Below are 11,224 nucleotides of genomic sequence, written 5' to 3' on the forward strand. Positions count from 1 at the left end.
AAGAGGTATGCCGCAAGGCAGCGGAGGTTTTTTGGAATCAGAGTTTTCCTTCTCTGATGTGCCCTGACTGGAAGATTGAACCAGCGACACTTAGCTCGCAGGCCGATGCTCAATCCACTGAGCCAAACCAGCCAGGGCTCAGATTAGATATACTCACAGGAATATAAATGGCTCTTTCTTTCCTTCACTTTTAATTTATGCCATGTCACCATACTTCATTTAAACTCCAAAATTAAAATATCTTTATTTTTATCTGACATAATAGTAATATAACTCATTGCAACATTTTTTTTCAGAAAACAAAGGAAGTGTAAAGGAGAAAGTGACAAATCATTAGTCATCTCCCTACCCATACATAACCACTAACATTTCCTTCCCAACGTTTTTTGCCCCTATGGATACACAAAATTTTACCAAGTTTTTTTTTTTTCCTTTGATGTGTCATTTTAAGTGGCTTGAAATCCTTTCTGGAACAATGTATGGTACAACCTACCTATCTATGAATCTATGGAAAAACAAGTAGATGCAGACAATAAAGTAAAGACAGGAACAGTAGGAAGGCTGTAGAGATAAAGGGAGAGAAAGTCAGAGGCAGGGAGAGAGGGATGGGAGAGGAAGACAGAGTTACTGGCACAGGACAAAGAACAATGGAAAGCCACAGAGAGATGAAGATACCAGCAAAGAGACAAAGACAGGATGAAAAGGAGCATTTGAGCGCCTACTGAATACCATTCTTATTAAACCTCCAAAGTCACTATGAAAGGCAGTTACTAGTGATCCCTTTATGCAGGTGAGGAGCTGAGCCTTAGAATGGTGAACTGACCTGTCCATAGTCACACCACCTAAATTGAACACATAGCCCTGTAAAGGGCCTATTCCATAGAGGTGACCCATAACTGTTTATCCAATGAACAGTCATATATCTTTTCCTCAAGGCAGAAGAGGTGGGGACCAGATCCCATTTCACTCAGCTGAGTCGATTTGTCCTCTCTGTCTGGGAAGGCGACAGCAAGGTCTGTTGCCAGGACAACTGCCCTCCAAGTGCCATGGCAACCGCCATCACAGTTTCCAGCTCTCCACTTTGCCCCTTGGGCATCTCCAGGGCGACCGGCAGAAAGGAAGGGCATTGGGAGCTCCAAGGATGCGCCTGCGTCGAATGGCGGGAGGGGGTGGGCAAGGGATGGCAGGGGGCCCAGGCGTGCGCAGCCGCAGAGCACCGCAGCTTGGCCCACTAGCCCAGGCGCTGCGCATTTGCCAGCCAGTCCGCCTGTCCGGAGCCCGGCTCGCTGGGGCAGCATGGCGGGGTCGCCGCTGCTCGGTGGGCCGCGGGCCGGGGGCGTCGGCCTTTTGGTGCTGCTCCTGTTGAGCTTACTTCGGCCGCCCGCCGCTGTCCGCGCACGGCCGGTAAAGGTGCGACCCCGGTAGGGCAAGGGGTGGGGGGGCTGCGGGGAGGATGCTACCTCAGCCTCGCCTGCTCCAGCTCCCCTGAGGTGCGGAGACATTGGCCAGAATGGCCCAGGGTCCAGCCGCCAGTCCGCGCCCAGGCTATGTCAGCGCCCCCTGGGGCCGGGCTGGCTCTCTGGGTGTACGGGTGACGGTATCCTGGGCTCGGCCAGCAACGGCGCCCTGCCCATCCCTCTGGCCAGGCGCCAGTGGCGCTGTCCTTGGGCCTAGTGCGAATTAAAGAAGGGGTTGTGCGCATCAGTATGTGTGCGGGCATGAGGTGATGACGGGGGTGAGGGTGTGATGTCCTTGTAAGTGTGCGTCCTTTGATCTGAGCTCTTCCGAGCGTCCAGACAAAAATGCCATTATAGGTCCGGGCGTGCGTGTGTGACGCTAGGGTTGCTTCTGCGTGTCTTTTCTAACTAACACTGTGTAGCATGTTTGTGGATCCTATAGCCATGGCGTGACCTTTGGGTGTGTGTGTGTGTGTGTGTGTGTGTGCGTGTGTGTGTGTGTGTAGGCACGAGTGTTTGATTTCATTTTTGTTTGGAAGGGCATGATCTTTGCATCCCTGTATGCACATCCCATTTTGGTTCTGTTGGACTGAGTGACTAGGATTTTGTATGTGTGTTCATGAAGCTGTTTCTCCCTGTTTCTTTGTGGAGCTATGTCATTGTGGGAAGAGGAGCCATGATATCTCTGTGCTGCGTTGTGTCTTTAAGGGGGTGGTGCGTGTCCTTGCAACTGAATAGCTTTTCGATTATAACTGCATGAGCAGCCCTGTGTAAACATGTGTACTGTTGGGTTGCGTATGTGACATCTCAAGGCCTGTCAGTCCATGTGAATGTGAGGCTGTGATTGTTGGTGAGTGATTCCTTGGGGGCTGAGGAGGGGTGATGGGTGCCAAGGGCACTTGGAGCACATCCTCCTCTAATTCTTCAGAGCTGGAGGATTTTAAAAATTATTAAATATTATATATGTGACATAATCATTAACATATATGTGCACTGTAAGGAATAATGATAAAATAACCCCCATGGATATCTACCACTCAGTTTAATATAGCATGACCAATATTTAGAAGTCCGTGGTGCCCCTTCCCATATAAACCATTCTCCTCCATAATCATTATCCTGTATTTTCTGTTCAGTAGTCTCTTACTTTTGTTCGTACTTTATGACATATGCAATATCTTGTTTAGTTTTTCCTCATAGAAATGAAATCTTATTGGTGTCTGGCCTCTGGTTGTCACTAGGGGTCACTAGGAAGTAATCAGGTGACTGTTAGTCGCAGGCAGTCTGCAGTGGAATTCTGCAACCTGCTTTTCTTTTTTTCTCTCTACACTGGTTGTAAGATACCTCTACACTGAAGAAGTGTATGGCTATAATTCATTTTATATTGCTGCATAGTATTTTACCCTATGAGTATATCATTGTATATGAGTATATCATTATTTATGGATGCACTCTCAATATGTCAGTAGACATTTGGATTGTTCCCAGACTTTTCTTTCTTTTTCCCCCCTTCCTCCACTTTTATACTATTACAAACAGTGTTTCTGTAAATTTTAGTGAACTTGTGTCCAGTAGCATATGCACAAAGGCTACACTAGGGTGTAACACCCCAGGAGTGGGTCATAGGAGATGTGTATCTTTTTAGACATTGTCAGAATGTTCTTCAAATTTATTTTGGCAATTGATTGACAACGAGCTATGTATGAGAGTTTCCATTTTTTCTATATCCATGTCAACATTGGGCATTATATGAGTATTTAATTTTTTAACAATCTTTTGGCCGTGTTATACATAGCATCTCACTGACATTTTAATGTGCATTTTCCTGATTACTAATGAGGGTCACTGTGTTTCGTACATTTAGTAACTGCTTTTGTTTCCGTTCTGTGAAATACTTGATCATGAATTTTGCCTGTTTTATTGCTTTTTAGATATTCTTTGAATATTGGATACTAATCCTTTATTGATGGTTTGTATTGCAGGCATCTTCCTTCACTCTGGTTTACTTTTTCTTTCTTTTTATAGTGTCTTCAGACAAGAAGAAATGCTTAATTTTAATGTAGTTATTTTTAAAAATCCTCACCTGAGAATATGTTTTTATTGGTTTTAGAGAGAGAGGAAGGGGTAGAGAGAGACAGACAGACAGAGACTCAAATAGAATCATGGAGAAAAGGAGAGGGAGAGGGATAGAGAAAGATCAATGTGATAGAGAAAATTTGATCAGTTGCCTCCCATATATGCACAGACTGGGGATCGAACTTGCAACCTACGTATGTGCCCTGACCCGGAATCGAACCTGCAACCTTTTGGTGTATGGGACAATGCTCCAACTAATTGAGCCACCAAGCCAGGGATAATGTAGTCAAATGTTTTTGTCTTTTCTTTTCCATTTTCTCAAATTTGGATCAATTGTTCCTGCATGATTTATTGAAGGAGTTCAACCTGTCCCCACTGCTCTGCAGTGCCACCTCTGTCATGTAGCTAGCAAGTGTCAATATGTGTGGGTCTGTTTCTAAGCTTTGTTCAATCTTGTTATTTCCTATGCTGTGTCTAATCTTCTGTTTAACTTGTCCTTTTGATTTTTAATTTGATTTAAAATATCTCTCTAGATATTCTAGATGTTTCTTTTTCAAATCTTCATTCATGGTCAGTTTTATGTCCCGGTTCATACTCTTGATACCCTCTTTTATTTAAACTTATTGAAATTGTTTCAAAACTGTCCACTGCAAATTAGTAATTAGGTAATTTATTCTAAAGATAGACTTGCATACATACCACATTATATATAGCATCTTTATTCATTCCAACATGGCAAAAGATTGGAAACACCCTAAACGTTCATCAGTTGAAGACTGACTGGTTAAATCAACTCTTGTATATCCACACAAAATGGATTCAATGCAAAAGAAAGACTAAAGAGAGAGAGGAAAAAAAAGTTTGCTTTTAAGGAACTGGTGTAGATATAGATTCCAAAAAGCAAGGTGCAAACAGTCTGCTACCTTTTAGGTAAAACAAGTGGACAATAAGAACCTGTAAAATGTCAATGTATGTTCCTATTGTCCACAATACTACCATAGAAAATTTTATAGCTAACATATCTACTATTGCCGCTCCTATAAAGAAACCTGGTCTCCAGAAGCCCTGGGGCAAGTTTTGAGTTGCTAGGCAATTGTGTGTGTGTTGGGGCGGGGCGGGGGAAGGGACTAGGGGATCTTTTGTAGACTTAAATGTGTCTGGAGGTGTTTGGGGGCTCCAGTGGCCTTAGGGGTAGTTGGGTATATTTGAGGGGCCACGGGGATTCCTGGCCTGCAGGGCACCATCTTTACCCCCACTTCGTCTTTCCGCAGGAGCCCCGCAACCTGGGCGCAGTCTCACCGCCCTTGGGCGAGATTGGCGCTCCCCGCCGGTTTCGGCGGGCAGCGGTCCGGGGCGAGGCAGTGGAGGCTGTGCAGGAGCTGGCGCGGGCGCTGGCGCACCTGCTGGAGGCTGAACGGCAGGAGCGGGCGCGGGCCGAGGCGCAGGAGGCCGAGGATCAGCAGGCACGAGTCCTGGCGCAGCTCTTGCGCTCCTGGGGCGCTCCCCGCACCACCGACCCGGCCCCAGCGCTGGAGGACGATCCTGACGCTCCCGCTGCGCAGTTGGCCCGTGCCCTGCTCCGCGCCCGCCTGGATCCTGCCGCCCTCGCAGCACAGCTGGCCCCCGCTCCTGTCTCCGCCACTGCACTCCGACCCAGGCCCCCAATCTATGATGATGGTCCTGTGGGCCCAGAGGCCGACGATGCTGGTGACGATACACCCGATGTAGACCCCGAACTGCTGAGGTAGCTGGCACGGGGTGGGCGGGGCGGGGGATGAGATGAACCGGCGCCTGCATCCCATGGCGTGTGGGTTAGAGATGCCTAGCTGGTGGAATAGTGGGGGACATGCACTCTTGGGCCCAGGGATGGGGACTCCCAAGCCCAGTTTCGGGGAGGAGGTCAGGCTGGTGGGGACATTTTCTCAAAGCAGTGGCCTGGGAAAGGCGGGCCCACAGACAATATGGGGTTGCAGGGCCACCTGGGTCCTAGGGCCCGGGCTGTTGACACGCTCACACATCCTCAATGCATCGGTTCTGCTCCCCTGCAGGTACTTGTTGGGGCGGATCCTCGCGGGAAGCGCGGATTCGGAGGCTGTGGCTGCTCAGCGCCGCCGCCTCCGCCGCTCCGCTGACCAAGATCTGGGCCCTGATGTACCCCCTGAGGGTGTGCTGGGGGCCCTGCTGCGCGTGAAACGCCTGGAGACCCCTGCACCCCCAGCACGCCGCCTCTTGCCTCCCTGAGCACCGCCGGGATTCTGCGTGCCCTTGGGTCCAGAACCGCCCCTCCCCCGACACCCCCGACTGCTCTTGGCCAGCACCGCCGCAGGCTAGGGTCCATGACTGCCCGTCTCCTGATACCCCTGCTGCTCTCGGCCAGCACGTCCCCACCAGCCTCAGTTGCTGCCCTTGGCACCCCCCCCAAGATCCCCAACCCTGACCCCACAATAAATACGTTCTGAAGCAGCTATGCACTTGACCGAGTGGCAGTTTCTAGGAGCTGGTGGCCTGGGTGGTGATGGCAGTCCTTAGATCAGGAAGAGGTCCCTGACCTCGGTCGGGCTCTTTAGAGACCTCCCCTCCCCTTAGTCTGTGCCTCAGTGGCAGTACCCAGCCAAATCCTGTGCCCTACTTCTAGGCTTCACTCAGGTATGGGTAGCCTGTTTCAAGGGCCTGCAGCACTTGTCTTCCATGGTCTATCCTGAGGACCAAGGGGTGGCCCTTAGTGGGGTGTGAGTACAGCCTGGCCATGCTGGCTGGCACCTCTCCCTGAACCAGAGCCTTCTTATATACGGAAGGGCTATCAGGGTAAGAGAAAGGGAGTAGACAGCAAAGCCAGCCCTCAGCCTTCCCAACCTACTCACATCCTGGCATGAAACTCAGTACCAGACATTAGAACCTGGGCTTCCAGGTCATAAGAAGTGTTATTTGTCAAGGTAGGAGGATAGGACATATCTTTCTTTACATCTGTTATGTTTAAATATTTATTTCTATTGTATAGAGGCTGCTCTATCTGTACTCTTACCTACTCCTGAAGATATTGGGAGTTAAAGTGTTGGTAACTGGTTTGTGCATGGCCTTTGCACTTGCTATTCCCTGTCCCTAGTTATCTGCAAGTTTTTGCTCCAATGTCACCTACTCAATAGGCTTCCGTTCACCTGCCTTTAATACATAGCCTTATGTCATATGTACAAGGGCAGGGATTTTTCTGTGTGCCTTGTTTGACTCTATCCTTTGCACCCAAAGCAAGACCTGGCACACAGCGGGCTCCCCCACATTTCTTGAATGAAAAAGTTCTCGCAATTGAAGTAACATTCTCACCAGTCTCACACCAACCCACATAATTCTGGGCATGGAGGCAGCTTTGAAACCTGAGAACATTTATTTTCTTTTGCACAAAACTCTTAACCTGACAGAACATAACCAACAGTATGTTCCACATTAAGAAAAAGCCCATCACCAAACAAAAACCTCCTCAGGAGAGGGGTCCATCTATTCTAAATACACCCAGTGTCTCATACAGGTAGTTACTCAGGGTTCTCATATGAAGGAAGCATCACTGTGGCCTGGGGGATGGTCCACTTTTCTTGACCAAGATCTTCAGGCCACAGAGCAGCCACAATGGCACGTGGTCTTCTGGTGCCGGGACTTAGCCCCACCTGATGCTGCTTCAGCCTTCTTGACCCTTTGGATCTCCTGGATGAGCAGGGAAAAGGCCTCCTCTACACCTTGCCGTGTTTTAGCTGAGGTCTCCACAAAAGGGGCCCCCCAGCTCTTCGCAAGGGCTATAGCAGCAGCATGAGCATCTCCCTTGGTGGTCACAAGGTCGCACTTGTTGCCCACAAGGACAAGGGGCCGGGTATAGTGAGGGCCCCAGGTAGCCCGCATCTGCTGTAGCTGGGTTAGAGATGAGGGGTCATCGAGGGCAAAGACACCCAACACACCATCCCCAGCAGCCAAGCACTGGTCACGCAGGGCCTTATGAGCAGCCTGCCCAGCTGTATCCAGCACATTTAGAACACAGCTCCCTTGGTCCAGGGTCACCTCCTTCCAGTAGGAATCCTGGATCGTGGGGTCATGATCTTCCACAAAGCACTCATGGTTCAGCTGGATGGTCAGTGCGCTCTTGCCCACACCACTTGCACCCACCACCACTGCCTTGTACTCTGGCAGCTTCTTGCTAACACCACTGGAAGGTGCCTGAGCACCATGGTTCTCCTCTTGGGCACCAGCATTCCACGTACCCAGGCCCAGATCGAACACATTAGGCTTTTTTGGTGGTGCCATGCTCAGGCAAGAGATGTGGACAGCAGACCCTGCAACTGGGAAGAGAAGAAAGACAATGGCCCGGGGAAGGGAGGCAGTAGATTAGGCTAGGTGAGGAAACCATGGAGGCAAAAGGGCATCTGGTGTCACTGAGTCAACATTTACTGAGTGCCCAGTGTGTGCTAATCAACTTCTAATGTGCTATATACATTATTTATGTTGTTTATTCTCTTTCTCTCATTCCCTTGTACGACATAAACTTTGTGAAGCCAGGAATTTTAAAATCAGCTTTGTTGAGATATACAGTACTTATATACCATAAAGTTAACCTAGTTAAAGTGTACAATTAAATGACATTTAGTATATTAATAGAGTTGTGAAACCATCACCATAATCTGAGAACGTTCTCTTCACTCCAAAAAAAGGAATCTGCTACCCATTAGCGGTCCTGCCCTACTCTGGAGGGATGGCAGGGATTCCATCAGTAACCCCAGCCAGCACAATGCCTGCCATACAGTAAGTGCTAAGCAAATTCCTGCCCCCAGGGAGTATATGTTGTAAAAGGTGGCGACATTAAACCAAATAAATAAGTGAATTATGAGGTCTATTAGCCATTATCTAAAATTCTGTCTTTATTACTTATTGAAGATACTGCTACAGGGCACCTACTGTGTGGCAAAATGGGGGAAAATAGAGAACCCTGGCCCTCAAGAATGTGCTGATCAAGTCAGGAAGACAGACACAACAAAGATATTTCAGCAACAGGTGATAAGCATGTAGAAAGTGCTTGGTTAATGTTAGCATTTTTTATTATGATTTAATTTTCATTCATTACTTTGAGAAGTTTCCGGCATGCCAGGCATTGTGATGGGTGTGGGGATGGGGGAGTGGAAGGTGTGGGGGTGGGGATGTTGCAGTAAACAAAATAAAAGTCCCTGCCCTTAGGAGAATTAGATTCTACACGTGAGAAAGAGACAATAAACAAGATAAGCAAGTAAATCACCAAGCAATTAGAAGAGGATGGGCACCCAGCAGGCGCTCAATGAGTGTTAAGCTATTAATAGCAAGTCACCGTTAACTCATTCAATACACATCCTGATCTTAGTTCAGTGTGTGGCCTCAGGAAATGCATCTTGATGGCTGGTTTCAGTCTCCCTGGAAACCCGGGGGCAATGGCAGTTTGGATATAGGTGGGGGAGGGTGTTCAGGTGTTCCTGGGGTTTCTGTTGAGTTTGGGAGCTGGAGGTTAGAATGGGGGAGCAAGGTCCAGCTGTGAGGTCCTCACCCCAGGGAGATCCCTGAAAAGTTATTGGATGTGCTTGTTCAAAAAGAAGGGGGCCATGATGAGGAAAGAGGTAAACGGAGCAGGGTTGGGGAGACAGAAAGAGGGAGAAGATCTAGCTTTGAGGAGAAACTGGGAGAAACTGAGGAGGCCACTGCAGTAGTTCAGGTGGGCTATGACAGTGGATGTGGAAAGGGGAGGTCGGATTCTGGAATATTCTGAAGGTAGAATTAACTGACAAGATTTGCTGAGAGTTTAAGAGGCAGGGGAGAGGATCAAAGATGACTTCAGTTTTGAGCCGCGGTAGATGGAAATCTGAGGTTGCCATTATTTGAGGGTGGGGACATGTGAGATGGGCTCTTCCCTCTTGGCAAATTGTCCTGACTGTGACTATGATCCTAAAAGCACTAGGTATTATTTACTGAGAGCCTAGCTCATGCCAGGTGACCTTCCTGCCATGCTCACACTCAGTCCCCCTGACACCCTGGTGAGGCATGGACTATCTTCACCACGGCCACTCTATCAATGAGAAACAGAGCAAGGTTCAGAGAACTGCGGAGATGGTGACTGGCCTGAGATCCCACAGTCCATCAGAGATCAACAGGAGAGAGGTCCCACCTTTTGCAAGTAATATAGAACACTTGCTGGGCCAAGTGCTACTGGAGTGTCATTAAGGGGTCCGTAAGACCCCGAGACGCCCCTCCTTCACCCCAAGCCACTGCACCCCACCCCCATCCCTGCTGCCTGGACCACATCCATCGTGTGTCCTTTGTGTTAGCCTAACTACCTGAGGGGGGAGGGGGTTGGGGTGGCATTGATTCAGGGAGAGTGGGAGTACAAGCCTAATGTGAACCCTTACAACCCCCCTTTCAGGGCTAGCCAAGGACAACCTCAACTACGTTTCCCGTAACTAAGTGAGGTGCTGTGGAAAGCTTGTGCGCCAGGGAGGTGTGACTTCCAAGTTTTACTCTAAAAGCCTGACCTATGGTCAGTCTGGACCATCTAGGCAAGTTTTTCTTTAACAGGGATGGTATAGGGAGGAGGAAGGGACCCCCCCACCCCAAGGATGGGTTCGCGGGTCCGTAGTCCCGCTTCTGGTCCTGCACGGCCCGTGCCCCAGCTTGGCCTCCACAAAGCCGGCGGCCGGAGGGGCTGGGATGTGGTGGCTGCCCCCCCCGAAGAAAAGTGGCAGAAGGAGAGGGGTACCCACAAATCCCACCGTGGTCGCGCCCTCACAGCCCTAGGTGGAGAACCCTCCCAGGCCGGAGCTGGTCTGAGGGCCCATGTGTCTGGCTCACCTCGGTCCTGGGAGAGGAGGTTGCGCTGAGACCCGAACTCACTGGAGCTCTGACAGGACCGATAGAGGGAGAGGTGCACTAGCCTCAGAGGGGGCGGGGGCGGGGGCGGGAGCTGGGGCGGGGGCTAGGGCGGGGAGGGGGGAGGCGTACGCATGCGCTACTGGCTGCCCTCAGGCCCCTCTACCGACACACCCCCTCTCCTAGCTTTCCACACCCATCCCGCCCCACGGTGAGCGCGGGTCTCATCCCTGCCTGTTGGTGGCGCCAAGGAAGTCTGATTGGGGTGCTGACTGCGGCCAGACCTCTCCACATGTCTTCTGTATCCTGCTGCACAGCACCCTTACCTTGCCCCTATCAAGGCTGCGGTTTCTGGTTTTTAGTGTGTGTTGGGTGTCGAACTTTTGACCTGAGTGTAAAGACTTTGGGAAATGTTTTGGAAGGGCCTCTTTGAAGCCACGAAGTCTGCTCCCTCAAGCAGGCTTTTTGGTAGCTTGGGAGAGGTTGTGTCTGTTCCTGCAGGGAAAGAGGTGCCAGAGAGGGTTTTGTCTGTACTGGAGGGAAAGAGGTGCCAAAGAGCGTTGTGTCGGTTCCTGGAGAGAAAGAGTAGCAGAGGAGTGGTTATTCTATCAGGGCAAAAAGAACCTGGTATGAGATAGACATGTATCAAGGTTAAAACATTTCTCAGACTCCCTTGCAGCTACCACAATCATGTGACAGTTCTGACCAATGAGATGTAAGCAGGGGTGGGGCATCCAGAATGCTTCTGAAAAGGATGGACTGAGCTATTCACAGCTCCCTTCACCTTCTTCTTGACTGCGTGGGGCTCTGGTGGTCATCTTACAGCCATA

At 49.8% G+C, this 11,224-nt stretch overlaps 2 protein-coding genes across 2 annotated transcripts; one reads left to right on the top strand and one right to left on the bottom strand.

Moving 5' to 3' along the window:
- Positions 1-1,197: 1,197 nt before the first annotated feature.
- On the top strand, positions 1,198-6,000 carry PCSK1N (proprotein convertase subtilisin/kexin type 1 inhibitor). The gene is made up of 3 exons (XM_090264497.1): positions 1,198-1,410; positions 4,805-5,277; positions 5,582-6,000. The coding sequence occupies exons 1-3, from the start codon at positions 1,297-1,299 to the stop codon at positions 5,772-5,774; spliced, it is 780 nt and encodes a 259-aa protein (XP_090120623.1). The 5' UTR covers positions 1,198-1,296; the 3' UTR covers positions 5,775-6,000.
- Positions 6,001-7,130: 1,130 nt separating this feature from the next.
- On the bottom strand, positions 7,131-7,882 carry ERAS (ES cell expressed Ras). Its single transcript, XM_090265065.1, has one exon. The coding sequence runs from the start codon at positions 7,815-7,817 to the stop codon at positions 7,131-7,133; it is 687 nt and encodes a 228-aa protein (XP_090121191.1). The 5' UTR covers positions 7,818-7,882.
- Positions 7,883-11,224: the final 3,342 nt, after the last annotated feature.

The sequence above is a fragment of the Furipterus horrens genome, unplaced genomic scaffold, assembly GCF_987537825.1.
Source record: "Furipterus horrens unplaced genomic scaffold, mFurHor1.1.pri manual_scaffold_17, whole genome shotgun sequence".
NCBI classification, from domain to species: domain Eukaryota; kingdom Metazoa; phylum Chordata; class Mammalia; order Chiroptera; family Furipteridae; genus Furipterus; species Furipterus horrens.

Excerpts from the sequence above, each read along its gene's own strand:
- PCSK1N (XM_090264497.1), top strand. The coding sequence starts at position 1,297 with ATGGCGGGGTCGCCGCTGCTCGGTGGGCCGCGGGCCGGGGGCGTCGGC. Across the intron at positions 1,411-4,804 it reads TCCGCGCACGGCCGGTAAAG|GAGCCCCGCAACCTGGGCGC; the intron begins GTGCGACCCCGG and ends GTCTTTCCGCAG. Across the intron at positions 5,278-5,581 it reads GTAGACCCCGAACTGCTGAG|GTACTTGTTGGGGCGGATCC; the intron begins GTAGCTGGCACG and ends GCTCCCCTGCAG.
- ERAS (XM_090265065.1), bottom strand. The coding sequence starts at position 7,817 with ATGGCACCACCAAAAAAGCCTAATGTGTTCGATCTGGGCCTGGGTACG.